General features: G+C 38.5%; 1 protein-coding gene across 2 annotated transcripts in view; it reads right to left on the reverse strand.

Annotated features, from left to right (window-relative positions):
- Positions 1 to 285: 285 nt before the first annotated feature.
- The window catches only part of Tango4 (transport and golgi organization 4), an 80,799-nt gene continuing 59,444 nt past the window's right edge, over positions 286 to 21,640 (reverse strand). The window contains exons 1-7 of one of the 2 annotated variants that reach the window (XM_070080971.1): positions 14,567 to 14,782; positions 12,734 to 13,455; positions 11,887 to 12,081; positions 7,797 to 7,985; positions 5,707 to 5,854; positions 2,407 to 2,522; positions 286 to 509 (exon numbers count right to left, since the gene is read on the reverse strand). In XM_070080971.1, the coding sequence (XP_069937072.1) occupies positions 450 to 509; positions 2,407 to 2,522; positions 5,707 to 5,854; positions 7,797 to 7,985; positions 11,887 to 12,081; positions 12,734 to 13,447 (1,422 nt within the window). In that variant the 5' untranslated portion in view covers positions 13,448 to 13,455; positions 14,567 to 14,782 and the 3' untranslated portion in view covers positions 286 to 449. Of the gene's footprint in view, positions 510 to 2,406; positions 2,523 to 5,706; positions 5,855 to 7,796; positions 7,986 to 11,886; positions 12,082 to 12,733; positions 13,456 to 14,566; positions 14,783 to 21,640 lie in introns of those variants that run through there. The other variant, XM_070080970.1, reaches the window with a different exon arrangement.

The following is a 21,640-nucleotide window of genomic DNA, read 5'->3' on the forward strand; positions in this document are numbered from 1 at the left end:
TTGATTCAAGGAAGCAGAGTAGCTCCAGTTCCTTGGATCACTAGCCCTTCAATAGCACCAAAGCAACTTACATTTAAAAAGTGTAAAATGGATAACCTGAAAAACTCAATAGAAATTATACTGTAATATAGTGCTTGCTACTGTATAAGAGTAGTGATAGAATTTTATTCCATTGTGTGTGAACATACCACCAATGTGTTGACAGGTGAAGATACTTCAATAATATTAATAAAGTGCTGCAGCGGTCACTAAGAAGACACTATAAGGCTACTTACAAAAGTGCAATTACAGGAAATTTATCCATATTTATTTCCTAAACAGGACATATACTACTGTATAAAGCAATAGAAAACTTACAAGACTTTATAGCACATTTTTCAGATGGATTCCTAAAATGTCTAACTTGCTTCATCCACTATTAAAAGAGGACAGTGACTCTAAAGATACATCTAGTACTTCCTCCTCTTCAAAATTTCTGGCCTCCAGTTGACTGGATGTGTCTCTTCAGACTGAAAAAAAAAGTGAATACATTAGTATCACAGGAAAGCAAAATAAAAATCAATAAGTAGAAATAGTTAATGCCCATTTTTATTAACTGGCCAGAAAAGTATGGAAATTTCTTGCATGATGTGAACATTCAGCAGAAAATAAAAAATGCAGAAATTAGAATGTATGTGGAGTATTAAAAGTGAAAGTCAAGGTCTGGAGAGAGCTGGTAAGGTCATGGAGAAAGGATGAAAGGTATTTAAGAAGAGTTCATAAATCTCTGTAGGAGGGAAGTAGATACAGAGCATCACTGAGGCAAAAAAAAAAAAAAAAAAAAAAAAAAAAAAAAAAAAAAAAAAAAAAAAAAAGCAAATCTGTAAATACAGTGGACCCCGGTTTACGATATTATTTCATTCCAGAAGTATGTTCAGGTGCCATTACTGAACGAATTTGTTCCCATAAGGAATATTGTGAATTAGATTAGTCCATTTCAGACCCCCAAACATACACGTACAAATGCACTTACATAAATACACTTACATAATTGGTCGCATTGGGAGGTGATCGTAAAGCAGGGGGCCATTGTACAGCCAAACTTTGATACAGCAAGTTACTGTATGATGGATAAAAGGTATGACAGAAAAAATATTTGGCTGGATATATGATTGATGGAATGGACCAAGACTGTTAGTTGTTATGTGTGCATGTGGTACGCTTCCCATACAATGGTCTAAGTCTACTGTATAAAGATTTTCCGTCAGCAGAGGTGTGTGTGTCCACTAGGCTCCCCATACAATGGACCAAGTATGCTATATTGAGGTTTTGCCCAAAGGTTCTCTATACAATGGACATCAGTGCACTGGGGATTTCAATACAATGGATTTTTATTTAAACTGACACCCTTTACCCCTATTAGTCCCTTATACTGAGATTTCATGTCTATTATACAGAGGCAAAAATAGATACTACATTAGTGGTGGCTGAACAAATATACAAACATGCAAATCTTAATACTGTATGTTATTTATCTTTCACACTATTTTTAACAATGTCTCTATTCCTAGATGAAAAGTACTGCTCAAGACAGATATCTTGCACAAAAACCTAGATGCAAAATTAACAATGTCCTAATCCCAGGAATTCTCCAAAGTGCTTAATTAGTAATGATTTCTACAGTAAGGTTGTAAGGTTTCAAGTCTCAATAACTTCTTGCCTAAAAAAAAAAAATTATGTGAAATTCTGTGATATCACTTATACAGAAAAATTAAGCTTAACTTGAAAGGCAGATCATACTTCAATAGCATGGAAACTGCACAATGTGGATAACTCAAGAGAGCCAAGCATTGAGGTTTTGTACAACAGGTAAATAGGGCGTCTCCTAGGATGTCACAGAATGCAGTTGACTGACTACAGCCTCTACTCACTTTGCGACGTAATCATTTACCGACGCCTTGGACTTATGACGGGCTCTCTGACCAGTATTTATACCTAAATAATGTATATTAGAACTGATTTCCTCTATTCTGTTTATTTCAATATACAGTACACTACTGTATAAACATTTAAAATTATACCAGAAATGTTATAAATGGTGCAAAGATGACATTAAAACAGTATCAAAGATGGTTGACACAAACCCACTACCATTATAGTGTGCTCCTCACTTAGTGATGAATTTGTTTAACGATGTGGTCTTAGGAACGGAACTCCATCGTTCAGTGAGGAGAGGCTGTATAATAAAATCGACAAACTAGAGATTTTAAAAAAGATGTCATGGAATGCAGCTGATGAACTATAATAAAATCGACATGCTGAAGGTTTAAAAAAAAAAGATGTAACAGCATGCACCTATGATAAAATTGACAAAATGAAGGTTTTAAAAAGTATTATGTGGATCATTAAAAAGGCCAGAAAACTTACTGCAGTGTCATCTTCCTTGTAAATCTTGATAGTTTTGTCTGCATCGCAGGTAATTAGCCGTGAGCCACTCTGATCAAATGTCATGGCAAACACCCCGGCTTCACTGTCCATAGAACCTGTGAAAATAAAGCCCAATGATCATTGAATCTTTTTTACAATTAGAATATAAATAATATAATAAACTACTAGGTAGTAGGTTGGTAGACAGCAACCGCCCAGGGTGGTACTACCGTCCTGCCAAGTGAGTGTAAAACGAAATCCTGTAATTGTTTTACATGATGGTAGGATTGCTGGTGTCCTTTTTTCTGTTTCATAAACATGCAAGATTTCAGGTAGGTCTTGCTACTTCTACTTACACTTAGGTCACACTACACATACATGTGCAAGCATATATATATACATACCCCTCTGGGTTTTCTTCTATTTTCTTTCTAGTTCTTGTTCTTGTCTATTTCCTATTATCTCCATGGGGAAGTGGATCAGAATTCTTCCTCTGTAAGCCATGCGTGTTGTAAGAGTCGACTAAAATGCCAGGAGCAAGGTGCTAGTAACCCCTTCTCCTTTATATATTACTAAATGTAAAAGGAGAAACTTTTGTTTTTCCTTTTGGGCCACCCCGCCTCAGTGGGATATGGCCGGTGTGTTGAAAGAAAGAATAAACTACACAGCGCTGTATGACCCTTGTGGGTTTAGCACTTAATTATGATAATAATAATAATAATAAACTATAAAAATTCTATCACTGCTATATGATCTTCAAAATTATATAGTGGTGGTACCATGTTCTGATGAATTGTTTTTATGCAGATTAACATGATGAATCAAAAATCAACCAGAATTATTTTTATTTTTATGGAAAGGACTAAACCCTTAACAGTCAAATAAGACATCCTGAAATTAGCATTCATTTATGCTAAATGCCAAATACTGTAAAAAGCTTTCAGAATTCAAAGAAGAAATTAAAATTATGTTAATCAACTTGTAAATACAATAACAAATATAATTTTTCTTTGAGATTTCAACTGCCAAAAATGGAATAGTGTGTATGAAGAAGAAGATAAATATGAATTTTCCTGGAAGTCATCCATATGAACCACCTCGTATGAAATGCAGTTTATAATCTTTCTGAATCAATATCAGCACTGTATGGCCCTTGTCGGGTTTTGCTTAGTTTTGATAATAATAATAATAATAATAATAATAATAATAATAATAATAATAATAATAATAATACTTCTGAATCAATAGACAAATAACTCACACACTGGAGAAAGAAAATTATGACTCTTTCAGTCCAACTAGTGTGTGACTAGTTAATAGTCCAAGTCGGACCAAAATGTCATCATAAGTTATTTTCTCCTATGTGCGGGTTTTTCGTGTATTGCTCCAGTCATGGTATTGTGCCTTTCATTCTTTCTGACTCAAAAGTGAAAGAGTAAGTCAAGCACCGTGGCTGGAACAATTCACAATCAACCCACAATATGGAGAGGAAACTTCAAAGAACCTTTTGGTCCATCCTGGACTGACAACTTGATTAAAGTCTAGTATGAAGTGAAGCATCATCTCAGATTTCCTTTCCAAGTTATATAATTAGAGTTGTGAAAAGTGGAAAATTTGAGGGCTTGTATTACATAAGAATAATGCTGCTCAAATCCAGGTACAGACTGGGTATTCCTTATCCGGAATGCTTGGGGACAGAAGTGCCTTGGATTTCAGAATTTTCTGGATTTTGGATTTAGGGATGGGACCCAAGTCTAAACACAAATATCAAATATATTCCACATACAGCTTATACAGCAAGTAATTTTACACAGCCTCTCCTCACTTAATGACCGAGTTCCATTCCTAGGAATAGGTCGGTAAGTGAAATGATCGTTAAGCGAGGAGCATACTGAACTGGTAGTGGGTTTCTGTCAGTCATCTTTAGATATTTTTTCAATGTCACTTTTACACCATTTATAACATTTTTAGTATATTTTTAAACATTTATACAGTAGTGCACTGTATATTGTAATAAACAGAATAGAGGAAATCAACTCTAATATACATTACTAAGGTTTGCACATTGGTTGGAGAGCTCGTCATGACTCTGAGCGGTTGGTAAACTAGTACATCGCTAAGTGAGGAGTGACTGTAAAATATTTATAAAACAACAATATTTTTAATAAAAGCAGCACAGCAGCATTGTCAGAATACCTGAATCAGCACTTCAAAAAACAACAAACAGTGGTAGGCTTTCAGTCTCCATATTCAATGCATACTTTGATTAAAAGGCTGCTGTACACTATTTTTTCTTATCGTTGTTACTCACAGGGGAATCTGCAGCCCTTTTGACATTTCCAACAATATCTTCGCACCTCAGAAAAGAGAATATGCACAAAGCACACAGTAATCATAGTGAGTACTGCATGCAGGTCTGGCAGTGACAAATGTTGGTAACAAAATGGTGACAATAAGGCATCAGAGCCTCACCCAGGGTATCTGAGATCACGTGTTACAACTGTCCAAGCACACAGAGACGTGCATAATGCCTGGGAACCTTCCCAGAACCACAAGAAATTTTCCATTTGTGGCATCATATCCTTACTCTTTCTAGCCAATTCATTCAGAACACTACTTTAGTATATGTCCAACTTAACATCTAATTTTAATTTTAACATTAATTTAATTACACTATTAATCAAGAACTCAATTTATATTAGTTTTTGGTACCCTTCATAAAGTTCAAGTTAAAATTTGCTGTAGTCTTTTTCCTCTCCTAATGCATACAAATAGATGGTTAATCAAACTGAAAAAAATTAAGAACTATAAAGTGACCATTTCTCCACGGGGCAATGGAACAGAATTCTTCCTCCGTAAGCCATGTTTGTCATATAAGGCGACTAAAATGACAGAAGCAAGGGACTAGTAACCTCTTCTCCTGTACATTACTAAAGTTAAAAAGAGAAACTTTTGTTTTTCTTTTTGGGCCACCCTGCTTTGGTGGGATATGGCCAGTTTGTTGAAAGAAGAAAAAAGCCACCATTTCTGTGGAATAATAACTGAACTGAGCAAAGAGCTTTTTATGAATACATTTTTGCCACAGGGATTTTCATTAAATATATACAAAGAACACAAAATCAACAGTACATAAAGCATAGGGGTCAGGTTCAGGTTCAGGTCAGGTGAGGTCTAATCTAGAGGGTGTTGCATTTTGTGTCTTTCTACTACAAGTGTGATATTTCCTTCAGTGTTGAACCAATATTGACTATGGTCTATAAATGAACATCACACTCACTACATACAAAACATCCTCCTCACCTGGTTGCACCGGTGCCTGGAGTTTCTGGAAGTTATATCCCGTCCGCCAATCCCAGAAATAGAGGGTGCCATTGTCTGCTCCAGACACTAGAACCCCTTCTCGGTTCATTGCCAGGCAGTTGACTATAGCATTGTGGCCTGTCAGGTTCTGTAAAAGTTATTCATATATAATAATGTATCAAAATAAGCATAGTATATGGAAGACCGCAATACTCAATGAGCTACAAAAGAATTTGAGTTCTAAATACTTTTTTTAGTATCCTAGCAATAAAGCAACTAAGTTAAACCTATAACTGCATTTATGGGGAAGCACTAAAACTATAAAGGTCATACAATGTCTAGGGAATGAGATGAAATCAGATATGATCCAAAAAATGCAAAGGTAAGACAAAACAAGATAAGATAAAGTAGGTCCAATTCATGTGATCAAGAGAATTTCACCAGCACCAGGGTCTCTCCTTAGAAGGGAAAATCAATTGTAAGCATGTACTATATGTAATGGTAATGGTTAAAATGCAGATGTTTCCTGACTTAATAACCTTCGAATCCCATGATAAAAGAATAGCTTCTGAATCTCAAAAGTAAAATCCAATGATTCTTCCATATTTTTTAAATATTTTTCAACCTATAGCAACAGATCATCAACAATATGCCTACTGCCTCCCTTTCAAGTACTTTATTTGTTGAATTTAGTGTTTCTATATTTTTTTTTTTTTCAACAAACCGGCCGTATCCCACCAAGGCAGGGTGGCCCAAAATGAAAAACGAAAGTTTTTCTTTTTAAATTTAGTAATTTGTACAGGAGAAGGGGTTACTAGCTCTTTGTTCTCAGCAATTTAGTCGCCTCTTACAATATGCATGGCTTACGGAGGAAGAATTCTGTTCCACTTCCCCATGGAGATAAGAGGAAATAAACAAGAACAAGAACTAGAAAGAAAATAGAAGAAAACCCAAAGGGGTGTGTATATATATGCTTGTACATGTATATGTAGTGTGACCTAAGTGTAAGAAGAAGTAGCAAGACATACCTGAAATCTTGCATGTTTATGAGACAAAAAACACCAGCAATCCTACCATCATGTAAAACAATTACAGGCTTTCATTTTACACTCACTTGGCAGGACAGCAGTACCTTCCTGGGTGGTTGCTGTCTACCAACCTACTACCTAGGGTTTCTATATTTATTAACTACATTAATAAATAATGCCAGAACAGCTAATATGGAACTTCTTTCTTTCAACACACCGGCCGTATCCCACCGAGGCGGGGTGGCCCAAAAGGAAAAACGAAAGTTTCTCCTTTTACATTTAGTAATATATACAGGAGAAGAGGTTACTAGCCCCTTGCTCCCGGCATTTTAGTCGCCTCTTACAACACGCATAGCTTACGGAGGAAGAATTCTGTTCCACTTCCCCATGGAGATAAGAGGAAATAAACAAGAATAAGAACTAGAAAGAAAATAGAAGAAAACCCAGAGGGGTGTGTATATATGTGCTTGTACATGTATGTGTAGTGTGACCTAAGTGTAAGTAGAAGTAGCAAGACGTACCTGAAATCTTGCATGTTCATGAGACAGAAAAAAGGACACCAGCAATCCTACCATCATGTAAAACAATTACAGGTTTTCGTTTTACACTCACTTGGCAGGACGGTAGTACCTCCCTGGGCGGTTGCTGTCTACCAACCTACTACCTAGGGTTTCTATATTTATTAACTACATTAATAAATAATGCCAGAACAGCTAATATGGAACTACATACACTTTTTTCTTTACTGATTTTTAACAAAAACACAATGAAATGATATCTCTCGTTACTTTTAATAAATATTTCAACCCATTCTACATTTTTCATGAGCTGATCACACAATATCCCTTAAAAATACACAACTTGAATCTTTGTATTATTTATTAATACCCTTTTTGACAATTTCCTTATTTTATTTTTATATTTGAAGGAAAGCCTTGTAAAGGGTTATACAGTGCTTAGGGAATGTAAGGAATGGGAGGAAATTAGGTTTGATTTGAAGAAGGGGAAAGTAGCTCCTATTCCTTGGATCAAGAGCCCTTCACCAAAAAAAACCAGCCTTACCTGAACAAACTTCCCTTCAGGACATTTCCATTGTTTGATGTTATCGGGTGCCCCTGACGCAAACATATAAAGTTCTGGGTGAACAGCTAAGGATCGAACACTCTTCTTGTGGTGGGTCAACGTACATGTACTCTTGCCAGCAGCCAAGTCCCACAAACGTATAGTAAAATCATGAGAGCCAGTGATTACCTGCCAAAAACAATGAGCTTCACAAAACGAGTCTTCAACATATCTGATAAAATCAAAGACTAATATGATCCTATGAGTCAGTAAGTATAAGGTGGTGACCTAAAGAAAAAACTTAAGATTTTTTTTTACACTGTAGAGATTATAGGCTATGCAACCTAAAACAATTAATGGAGGTTAGGTGCTCCAAGTAAAAAACAAGGAAAACAGTTGTACCGAGACTTGCCCATAATCTCTCTAAATGCTTAGTGCCAGTGATGTGTCCGCTAAGCAATGAATCTCTTCTAACTGCCTTTAAAAGTTAATTACGTTTGTAGGAGCACTTGGAACATTTTGCAAATAATTCTATCACTTAAATGAAGTAAATACATTTTTATTTACATTGAGAAAAAAGAATTTGTAGGAAGAATAAAAAATAATCTGAGCAAGCACATACCACTGGAGGAAGTACAGAGTGTGTCAGAACTTCTGAACTCATTTTAAATTAAAATATTTCTTCCTAAAGTTACAGGTAAAACTGCTTAATATAAGGCATCTTGAGATCTAGACTTTTGGTTTCATTATAGAACAGTATAAAGGTCTGCACCAGAACAAGCTGAAGCTGTGGAAATTTACATAATGACAAAATATTAAGTTGTACAGGCTAGAGAGCATACTGAAATAAGATGTTATTATGATTAGTTTCAGAAATCCTAAGCTAGTGGTGCCTCACATCTAGGGTGGGTAAGTAGAGATCTGAAAAGACAAAAAGCCACAATACTGTGACTTGAAAAAAGAGACGTATGATGATGTTTTGTTCAAGTTGGACCATTAACTTGTCACATACTGACTAGTTATGACTTATGATGACATTTTGATCCAAGTTGGACCAAAATGTCATCATAAGTTTCTCCTGTGTGGGGGTTATTTGGGTAGCATTCCAACTTACATCAACAGACTGACTGGCAAGCCATAATGCAGAAATATAATGTCTGTCATATTTATTTTGGCTATTTTCATTTAATTATTTAAAGCACTAAACTCATGCAGATCATCCAGCACATGGCATGGTGGAGGATCGATCTTGTATTCACTAAGTGGATGATTGATCTGCTACCTATTTGTATTCACTTGTCACAGCAGATAAGAATATTCATATTATTCTTTTAAAACACATTTACCGAGACCTAGCATGTTTTCCTATAAAAATACTACCTGTGTAAGAGGTGAAACCAGTGAATAGTGTATCCTAAGGTTAATCAACAAAATTCTTTCCTACAGGTTTCTCATTAGTTCACTGATCCATGAAGTTCTTCATGCATCCACTTCCAAATGTATAAATTGCTCACATCCTCCACTCTCCTGCCTTTCATCTTTTTCACTAATCTTTGAATCTTATATGTCCCTATTCTCATCACCCTGCTCTTCTCTGCATTAACTTTCAACTACCATTTTTTTTTTTTTACATATCCTTCCCAGTTCCTTTACCATCCTTTTATGCTTCCCTTCTCGAATTTCAGATCTTGGCCCGGGAATTGCATGTACCATACGCGTCCCCTTGCCTGGGGAACGGCGTCAGTCTGGCTCTGTCGCTGCTTGAGTGAGCATTCATCCAAAACATTTCGCAATTTTTGTGCTTGTTTATTGATTGTGACTGTGAAATAAGCCACCATGGGCCCAAAGAAAGTTCCTAGTGCCAGTCCTTTGTTAAAGAAACTGAGAAACACAATAGAATTAAAGAAAGAGATTGCAGAAAAATACGAGTGGCATACGTTTAGCCAAGCTTGCTAGGATGCATGGGAAGTCAAAATCAACAATCTTTTCCATCCTGGCAAAGAAAGTAGAAATCAAGGAAGCTAAAGCTGCGAAAGGGGTGAATATGCTAACGAAACAGAGGTCACAAGTAGTTGAAGATGTGGAGCAACGAAAAACAATTAGTGGGAGACAGTGCTGTGGAGTCGATCATTTGCGAAAAGGCAAGGCAGTTACATGTGGATCTTGTAGAGAAAATGCCTGAAACAAGTGGTGGTGTTAGCGAATTTAAGGCCAGCAGAGGCTGGTTCGACAGATTCAAGAAGAGAAGTGGCATACATGGTGAGGCTTTAAGTTCAGACAAATGTGCGGCTGAAAAATTCGTGCATGAATTCAAGGATTACGTAGAGGCTGAAGGATTCCTCCCCAACAAGTGTTCAATAGTGATGAAACAGGCTTCTTTTGGAAGAAAATGCCAAAGAGGACCTACATCATGCAGGAGGAAAAGGCACTGCCAAGACACAAGCCTATGAAAGACAGGCTAACACTCTTGTTCTGTGCTAATGCTAGTGGGGATTTCAAAGCGAAGCCTTTACTGGTGTATCACTCGGAAAATCCCAGTGTGTTCAAGAAAAACAATGTCATGAAGAGTAAATTATGTGTGATGTGGAAAGCTAATAATAAGGCATGGACCATGAGGCATATTTTCATTGACTGGGTCTATGAAGTATTTGGCCCAAGTGTGAAAAAATACCTCCTGGAAAATAAATTGCCACTCAAGCGCCTCCTGGTACTGGACAATGCTCTTGCTCATCCTCCAGACTTGGAAGACCAATTGTTTAGGGACTTCAATTTTATAACAGTGAAGTTCTTACCTCCTAACACCACTCCTCTCATCCAGCCCATGGACCAGCAGGTCATTTCTAACTTCAAAAATCTCTACACTAAAGCAATGTTTCAAAGGTGTTTTGAAGTGACTTCAACACTGAACTGACTCTAAGACAGTTCTGGAGGGATCACTTCAATATCCTCCATTGCATAAGCCTTATAGGTAAGGCTTGGCAGCAAGTGACTTCCAGGACTTTGAACTCTGCTTGGAGAAAATTGTGGCAAGAATGTGTCCAAGAGAAGGATTTTGAAGGGCTTGAGGCTGACCCTGTCAACCCTATGCCTGTTGTGGAATGTATTGTGTCTTTGGGGAAGTCCATGGGGTTAGAGGTGAGTGGCCAGGATGTGGAAGAGTTGGTGGAGGACCACAGGGAAGAGCTAGCCACTGAAGAGCTGCAAGACCTTCAACTGGAACAGCAACAGACTGCAACTGAGGAAATTGCTTCAGAGGAGGAGGAAGAAAGAGGGAAGAAGGTGCCTTCTTCAGTGATTAAGGATATGTGTGCAAAGTGGAATGAGTTGCAAAGTTTTGTTGAAAAATATCACCCTGACCAAGCTGAAACAAGCCATATCTGCAACATGTTCAGTGACAAAACCTTGTCCCACTTCAGGTAAATCTTAAAGAGGTGCCAGAAACAGAGCTCTCTGGACGGTTTTTTTTTTTTGTGTGATAGGGATCCAGTGACTCTCAAGCTGGTCCTAGTGCCAGTAAAACACAAAGAAGGGAAGTAACCCTAGAGAGGAAATTGATACCTGAAGTCCTTATGGATGAGGATTCCCCTTCCAAACAATAACCCCAACTCCCTCTCCCCTCCTCACTTTCTTCCATACACCAACAAGTCTTCAATAAAGGTATGTTGTGTTTATATTTATTTATCATTATTTTCTGTATGTAAAACTATAGTTATTTTTAAAAAAATGATTTTTTTTGTGAATACTTTTAGGTGTCTGGAACGGATTAATTGTATTTACATTATTTCTTATGGGAAATATTGCTTCAGTTTTCACATTTTTCGGAATTAGAACCACCTTCTGGAACGGATTAAGGGTGAAATCTGGGGTACCACTGTATATAGTTTTACAGACTATTATACATGTACAATTACACAATGTTTGTAATAAACATACAATAGTTATAGATATGCACATGCAGTAATTTAGCAACCGTAATCTGTCTGTTAGATGGTAGTGAATAGAATAATAATAATAAAAAAAATTCTACTGTATAAAGCACTTGAATTATTGCTGGTGATTTTTTCAAGTTCTTTTAATCTATTACACTAACCTGAGGTTCTGCTGCTTGACATACAACTGATGCAATGGTATTGGTATGACCAGTAAGTGTATGAATGTTTGCTTTAGTCCGAAGGTCCCATACGCGGGCCGTAGAGTCTCGGCCACAAGTAACTAAGACATCAATTGTTGGATGCAATGCTAATCCATAACAGGCACTCAGATGACCATGATAATGTCTAATCACCTGGAAAAAAAATATGAAAATATGTGTATTGCTCAACCATAAATTAAGATTATGAATAATGAATTAAATTTCAGTGCTAAAATTAAAAAAAAATTGGGAGACTGGAAATCCTGCAGACATGTGTGAGCATATTAGATTGGAGTGAGTGGAGATACATGGTTTTGAGGCTCTGACTTAGTAAATAATTCATATGCACCTTTTTATGCATCAACCTGAATGAAAATATACCTTTAATTTCACTTGGTAGAAATATACAACAGGTCTCAAGGCTATTTTGTCTATCAAATTTATTGTATGTAAAGGATAAAATATAAAAGTTTAAATACATCATGGAATTAAACATTTTGTTATATGGAATATTCACTTGAGTTTATTATTTCATTGTTATGAAAAGTTCTTGGAGGATATGTACTGCGAATAAATTTTATGGCTTTTGTTAGTTACTTAGTAATTTATCCCTCAATTACATGTAATGTATCATTAGGCATTGTGTGTAATTAAGGTGTATAACATCTTAGTCCAATATTGTTGTGTTTATGTATCTTACATCTGTATTATATGTTTGCTTTATAAGAGAATAAATTATTATCATTATTTATTATATTATGATATTTAATAAAGGAAATATTAGTAAGTAATGTGAACCTTTTACCTTGTTATATTCCAGATCCCAACACTTAACCTGCTTGTCTTCTCCACATGAGAACAGGTAAGGATGACGAGGAGAAACTGCCAGCCCTCTCACTGCTGACACATGACCAGTCAGGGAAAGCTTGAGTTGGCCTGATGCTAAATCCCAAATCTTAATCACCCGGTCATTAGAACCTGTGGCAAACCATTCATTTGCTGGTTCAACAGCAACACACCTCACCCAGCCAAGGTGACCAGATATGACTCGGGCAAGTTTCCAAGGTGGGTGCCACTTAGGTCTTGGTAACGTCGGAGCACGGCGAGGCACGAGCGACTGCTGGCCTATACTAGCACCAGTGATCTGAGAAGGAACAACTGCCATGCTGACTGGTGATGGTGCTGGTGGAGGGGGAGCCTGGGGGCTTGATGGTGGTGGAAGAGCCAAGGGAGCCGACACAGAGCCATTTGTAACACTATTTGGCCTGGGTGGGTGGTCTTCAGGTTCACCATCATAAACAGCTTGTGTGGCTGCCTTTCTTTTATTCTGCTTTACTAGGTTGAGGACTGGACCATACTGGTCCCGGGACTTTACTAGCCGTCGAAGTTTCTCCAAAGACTCGTCAACTGGAGGCAAAGCTCCCTGATCACATAAAAACATATCATGAGTCCGTTTCAAAGATCGGAAAACCAACGTATGCACTGAATGGCGCTGAACATCATCTGTAGTTGATGGCATGTTGACTGCTGAAAAATAACAGTAAACTCATTAGTAAAAATGAATAATATAACAAGCTATTGGTAGGAATTGAAAAGTTTAATTAAAGTTAAACTTGTCATTTGTAACAAACAGTATTTTATAGTGATGTGTTTTATTTTCTTCTATGTATTAGAGCCCCAAAAGTATAATTTCACAAATTTTTGTGCCTACTGTACTTAATAGCTCTTATATCTAATTGCTTAACACAGAGAGCCTTCAGCTTATTAATGGACTTCTCATTTTTCTGATGAACAATTCCAGCTGCATAAAATTTAACAACATACTTAATACAGTGAAAAAATATAGTGAAAAATAATTATTTAGTTCATATACAATACTGTATATGCATACATGCGAGGAACCTTGTGATGATGTTTCAGTCTGTCTTCAACTATTGTCAGTTCACAACTGGGGATTTTTTCTAACCACATTATAGTGACTTTTTTGTCTTCTACATACAGTGGTTACAATAAACCCTCCACATAATACACTAATTAGGGAGTGGGGAGATAGGTGGGTGGAAATAGAAACTTTGGTGGACACAGAAAAGATTGTTTTGCCATTATTGCAATAAGGTATATTAAAATGTACTGCTCCATAACGTGGGTCAATATAGAGTAAAAATTAGGATTAGTGTGCCCGAAATGCCTAGGCATGCTAGTAGCCTTCTTTGTAATTAATATTTTATAATATGTAAACCACACATTATAAGCTTTGAAAGGAAATAAACATTTTCATTTTCAATAACTGATAATTCTGTGACCAATGGAATTTGTCCATTTCTTCCAAATTGACTGACGGTAGATTTTGTCCTATATATCCAAAATTCGTTACACGGAGGTCTCACTATACGTCTTCATTTAGATTACACCGTGTATATAGGTATTACATTATTATTATTATTATTATTACCAATACTACTAATGTTATTTCCGTCACAGCAGAAATCAATCACCTACTGTTTTTTGCTATATTACTTTATCCTAAGTTAAATTTAAATAATGTATATGTGTGCCCATAATATGTGTGTGCCCTTAACACCACTATAAAAAAAATATATAACATATGAAACCTAAATAAAAGAAAAAAAAAACTTACTTTAACTTTGCCTGACAATACAGCGGAACTTTGAGCAGTGTTATCCTGATATATGTTATTATCTTCCTCTCAACACCTTCAGTTGTCTTCTTAACACACGTAGTTCATGTATATGTAACTCTTAACGTCTGCATAATGTTAAAATGCCTTCTCTTACTCAAGATACGAACAATTTATTGAATTTAGCTTTCCCCTCACACACAAGACGGTGTTGTTGTTGTTGTTGGAGTTATTAAGGGCCGCTAAAACTTGTGGCTTACTGAACCCTCTCTTCAGGGGGTCTGTAAGTTTATTCAGGTATACACAAATTTTTATTTTATTTATTTTATTTATTTAATGTCTTTGCAAACAGTACATTGAGATTGTGTATATACAATAGTGGGTTGCAGTGCAAAGAGAGCCTCTATTATGCCTAGGCATTATGGGCCAACTTAACATTATTGGCTTACATTCTACTTAATACTAAGGAGTAGTATATCGTAAGAGATAAGGTAAGATTTCGTTCGGATTTTTAACCCCGGAGGGTTAGCCACCCAGGATAACCCAAGAAAGTCAGTGCGTCATCGAGGACTGTCTAACTTATTTCCATTGGGGTCCTCAATCTTGTTCCCCAGGATGCGACCCACACCAGTCGACTAACACCCAGGTACCTATTTGCTGCTAGGTGAACAGGACAATAGGTGTAAGGAAACGTGTCGGAATTTCCACCCGCCGGGAATCGAACCCGGGCCCTCCGTGTGTGAAGCGAGTTTTAGCCACCAGACCACCGAGCATTACTGTTCCATGTACACTAATAGGTGTGAATAAAATTAACCAACATTGTAAAGACAGACTTAAAGCTTTCAAAACTGTTGAAGGATTATTATTATTATAATCAAGGGGGAAGAGCCCCTCACCAACATCAAGGAACCTTCCTTGAGGGGAACTGTTGAAGGAAATAATCTCAGATATGGTGTATATGTTAGAATTGCAAAAATGATGTACTTAATGCACATAAGATTGTTCATAGATTGCCATGCACTAGTTTTAGTCCTACAACACAGTAAAACCATTGATAGATTCGATAAAAATGAAGCCATGGGCTGTCTTACATTCACTAAAATACTTTATATTGGGAATGAATTATGCATACCTTGTTGGGAATTACATTTAGGCTCCATGTTATTAGTATTATAATCAAAGGGAAGCACTAAACCCGTAGGATTATACAGCTTTAGGCTCCATAGATCTCCAGGAGCATGGCAAAGTTAATGAATTAGGTAAACAAGAGAATGTTGAGTATAATTTATTTTTTTCCAAATAAAAGCATGCGAATATATTAGGAAGGAATTAGCAAAGGAGCCTGAAGAAGTATGACAGTAGAGATAGGAACTAGTAGATCCATTATCCAACACTGGGAGTGTTGGATAATGGATCTGCTGTTCTTGTTATCCATGCTCATCCATCAGTAGAATGGGTACCTGGGTGTTAGTTGACTGGTGTGGGTCACATCCTGGGTGTTAGTCGACTGGAGTGGGTCGCGTCCTGGGACAAAAGTTGACCTAATTTGCGGGAAATGCTGAGCATAATAAGGGACTTTCTATACAGCGGTATGTCATTGATGTTAGGTAGGCCTGTATACCTTGTGCATGTACTTATAGAAATAAAGATATAATTAGTTTTATTATTATTATCATCATGAAATGTGTCAAGTTAAACATATCTATGGACACAGTAACAAGACCAGTAAATTAAAGATAGCGTTACTGCTGGACTAAGGCTAGGCTATAAGTTTATTTAGGTACATGTACGAATAAATACAATTGTCATACATAGTGACATATGTGAAAATTACCTATGATAACCCTCAAAAAAATCAGACAGTGACTTATTTCTATTGGGGCAGTATAGCTGGTATAGATATAAGGCCCATGAGACTACGAAAAAATTAATCTGGCAAGTGGCAAGTTAACAGGCGGGGTCAGGTTCAGAGAATCTACCCATGACACCACAAATAAGAGTGCACAAGTAAGTGAATCCATACACACCCTTATCTGAGTCAACAACAACAGGTGTTTAGGTTTCCTACAAAAGAGCTCAGTATGGTGCCGCTGTGGTCCATTATCCAGCAATGGTTTAAGTTTAATATGTTTATTATGCACCCCATACCCATCCTGTGGGCGGTAGTCAAAAGATTACAGAGGTACATAATGGGTCCATGGACTGGGCCTCAAAGTTTTGATAGCTGAGCAAGTTACAGAGGTAATGAATTCACAATTTACAAAGGTAATGAACTCACAATTTACAAAGGTAATGAACTCCAGGTAGGTCTAGTCACAATCATGACAAGTTACAAAGGTATTTACAGATTACAGAGGTACACAATGGGTCCAGGGACCGGGCTCCAAAGTTTTGATGGCTGAACTAGGTACAAGGTAATGAACTCACAAGTTACAAAGGTAATGAACTCACAAGTTACAAAGGTAATGAATACTGTAAGAATGGTTACTTACGTTTATACATGGCTGCAATCATGAACAAATTTTAGAGTAATGAGCAATTCACACTTCCACACCCGGTCACAACTGTAGTGAGTTATTGGTGCAAATATTGATTGTTGAGTCTCTCTCTCTCTCTCTCACACACACACACACATACAAATTCATACACACACACACATAAACACACACACACACACACACACACACACACACACACACACACACACACACACACATACACAAACTCATACACACACACGCACACACACTCATACACACACCACTGTCTGGAAAATCTTCCAGCTCCTGCACCCAACATCTTGCTCCTGGGGGATTTCAACTTAAGGCACCTAAAATGGAGGAATATAGCAAATAATATTGTTGCAGTAATAACACCAGGAGGCAGCTCTGATGAAAACTCACACTCACACGAGCTTTTAAATCTCTGCACAAAATTCAATTTAAACCAGCAAATAATAGAGCCTACTAGACTGGAGAATACACTAGACCTCATCTTCACTAACAATGATGATCTGATAAGAAATGTCACCATATCAAAAACAATATACTCAGATCACAACATAATTGAGGTTCAGACATGTATGCGTGGAGCCCCAGACCGACAAAATGAGACTAGTCACGAGGGAGCATTCACCAAATTCAACTTCAATAACAAAAACAAAGTGGGACCAAGTAAACCAAGTCCTAACCGATATAAGCTGGGAAGATATACTATGCAACACAGACCCAAACTTATGCCTAGAACAGATTAACTCGGTGGCACTCGATGTATGCACAAGGCTTATTCCTCTAAGAAAAAGGAGGAGTAGATGTAAAATAGAAAGAGACAGGCGCTCCCTTTACAGGCGACGGAAAAGAATAACAGAGCGGCTAAAAGAGGTCAATATATCTGAAATGCGCAGGGAGACACTGGTCAGAGAAATAGCAAGCATCGAACTTAAGCTAAAAGAATCCTTTAGGAGTCAGGAATCGCGGGAAGAACTAAAAGCCATAAATGAAATCGAAAGAAACCCAAAGTATTTCTTCTCCTATGCCAAATCAAAATCGAGAACAACGTCCAGTATTGGGCCCCTACTTAAACAAGATGGGTCCTACACAGATGACAGCAAGGAAATGAGTGAGCTACTCAAGTCCCAATATGACTCAGTTTTTAGCAAGCCGCTAACCAGACTGAGAGTCGAAGATCAAAATGAATTTTTTATGAGAGAGCCACAAAATTTGATTAACACAAGCCTATCCGATGTTATCCTGACGCCAAATGACTTCGAACAGGCGATAAATGACATGCCCATGCACTCTGCCCCAGGGCCAGACTCATGGAACTCTGTGTTCATCAAGAACTGCAAGAAGCCCCTATCACGAGCCTTTTCCATCCTATGGAGAGGGAGCATGGACACGGGGGTCGTCCCTCAGTTACTAAAAACAACAGACATAGCCCCACTCCACAAAGGGGGCAGTAAAGCAACAGCAAAGAACTACAGACCAATAGCACTAACATCCCATATCATAAAAATCTTTGAAAGGGTCCTAAGAAGCAAGATCACCACCCATCTAGAAACCCATCAGTTACACAACCCAGGGCAACATGGGTTTAGAACAGGTCGCTCCTGTCTGTCTCAACTACTGGATCACTACGACAAGGTCCTAAATGCACTAGAAGACAAAAAGAATGCAGATGTAATATATACAGACTTTGCAAAAACCTTCGACAAGTGTGACCATGGCGTAATAGCGCACAAAATGCGCGCTAAAGGAATAACAGGAAAAGTCGGTCGATGGATCTATAATTTCCTCACTAACAGAACACAGAGAGTAGTCGTCAACAGAGTAAAGTCCGAGGCAGCTACGGTGAAAAGCTCTGTTCCACAAGGCACAGTACTAGCTCCCATCTTGTTCCTCATCCTCATATCCGACATAGACAAGGATGTCAGCCACAGCACCGTGTCTTCCTTTGCAGATGACACCCGAATCTGCATGACAGTGTCTTCCATTGCAGACACTGCAAGGCTCCAGGCGGACATCAACCAAATCTTTCAGTGGGCTGCAGAAAACAATATGAAGTTCAACGATGAGAAATTTCAATTACTCAGATATGGTAAACATGAGGAAATTAAATCTTCATCAGAGTACAAAACAAATTCTGGCCACAAAATAGAGCGAAACACCAACGTCAAAGACCTGGGAGTGATTATGTAGGAGGATCTCACCTTCAAGGACCATAACATTGTATCAATCGCATCTGCTAGAAAAATGACAGGATGGATAATGAGAACCTTCAAAACTAGGGAGGCCAAGCCCATGATGACACTCTTCAGGTCACTTGTTCTATCTAGGCTGGAATATTGCTGCACTCTAACAGCACCTTTCAAGGCAGGTGAAATTGCCGACCTAGAAAATGTACAGAGAACTTTCACGGCGCGCATAACGGAGATAAAACACCTCAATTACTGGGAGCGCTTGAGGTTTCTAAACCTGTATTCCCTGGAACGCAGGAGGGAGAGATACATGATTATATACACCTGGAAAATCCTAGAGGGACTAGTACCGAACTTGCACACGAAAATCACTCACTACGAAAGCAAAAGACTTGGCAGACGATGCACCATCCCCCCAATGAAAAGCAGGGGTGTCACTAGCACGTTAAGAGACCATACAATAAGTGTCAGGGGCCCGAGACTGTTCAACTGCCTCCCAGCACACATAAGGGGGATTACCAACAGACCCCTGGCAGTCTTCAAGCTGGCACTGGACAAGCACCTAAAGTCAGTTCCTGATCAGCCGGGCTGTGGCTCGTACGTTGGTTTGCGTGCAGCCAGCAGCAACAGCCTGGTTGATCAGGCGCTGATCCACCAGGAGGCCTGGTCACAGACCGGGCCGCGGGGGCGTTGACCCCCGAAACTCTCTCCAGGTAAACTCCAGGTACACACACACACACTCATACACACACACACACTCATACTCACACACACACACACACACACACACACACACACACACACACACACACACACACACACACTCATACACATACACACAAACACACACACACACACACACACACACACACACACACACACACACACGCGCGCGTGCGCGCGCGCGCGCACTCACACACATGCACATATGTGGTAATGCTTTATTTACAGCTAGCAAAGTCAGGGTATTTCTCCAGAATGGTCTGTAATATACCACTGTGGATAAAATACTTAGCCATTTCTTGAACACTTCTGAGTGAGTTGTTTCTAAATTCATTAATTTTATCGCACTCCAGTACATAATGACGCAGGGTGTGACAATAATCCATCTGGCAAAGTTTACATTTCGTTTGGTCTACATCTGGTGGTAGTGATTTAACCTGCCAAAGATACTTGTAACCCAGCCGGAGCCGGGCGGTAGTGACATCCAAGAGTCTGCTTATTTTGTTGGATGCACCATAGACATGTGGTCTTCCTGCATGATAGAATGATGATAGATGGACTCACTGGTGTCAGTCTCCCTGAGCCTTAAGTCCATAAAATTCAGCTGAAGTTCTTTTCGTATTATTGTTCTCAAACTACTACCTGACAAGCCAAGATTGTAATCTACTCCCTCTTTGAAAGCATACAGCTTAGCCAATTTATCAGTTCTATCATGCATCTGAAGACCAATGTGAGATGGAATCCACAGCATGTGCACTCTGACTCCACTGTCCACAATCCTACCATACCTGTGTCTGGCTTCTGACACAAGCATGCCACAATTTATGCTTAATGAGTTGAGAGCATTTATGGATGACAGAGAATCAGTTACAATTAAACTGTCAATCTTTGATACATAGATGCATTTCAGTGCAAGGAGTATGGCAATCAAAAAATCATTATTATTATAATCAAAATCAAAATCAAAAAGAAGCGCTAAGCCACAAGGGCTATACAGCGCTGCAGGGTAGGGAAGGAAGCAAGGGAATTGGATGGCAGAAGGGATTGGGGATGATCAGCAGGTTACAGAAAACAGCGGGGCAGGGGATAGTACGGGGGTAGAGGGTAGCAAGAGATTCAAGTAGAAAGGGCTGAAAGTATCAGAATTTGTGAAGTAAGTCAGTCGTTGTCAAAAAGTCAATGAGAGAGTCCGGATGAAAGGTGGGTCCATCAGCGAGAAGGGAAGGTAAAGAGAGAGCAGCGGGGCGAAGACGACGACAGAGGTAAATTCTGCGTGCTCGTTGATAAAGTGGGCAGTCCAACAGAATGTGGCTGACTGATAATGGAGCTTGGCAATTCTCACAGAGAGGAGCAAGACGCCTCTCCATGAGATATCCATGAGTAAGACGAGTATGGCCAATGCGAAGACGGGAGAGAGTAGTCTCCCAACCTCGACACTGGTGATAAGAAGACGGCCAGTAACCTATACTCGGTTTAATAGACTGAAGTTTGTTGCCGAGCATAGTAGACCAACGTTGTTGCCAACGGGTGTGAAGGTGGGAAGATATTACAGCAAAATAGTCCGTACATGGAATACCTCTATAAGAAACTGGTAGGTCATGTACTGCTGACCGCGCAGCAGTGTCTGCCTGTTCATTGCCCTGTACGTGAACATG

Source organism: Cherax quadricarinatus, unplaced genomic scaffold (assembly GCF_038502225.1).
Source record: "Cherax quadricarinatus isolate ZL_2023a unplaced genomic scaffold, ASM3850222v1 Contig1380, whole genome shotgun sequence".
Taxonomy (NCBI): domain Eukaryota; kingdom Metazoa; phylum Arthropoda; class Malacostraca; order Decapoda; family Parastacidae; genus Cherax; species Cherax quadricarinatus.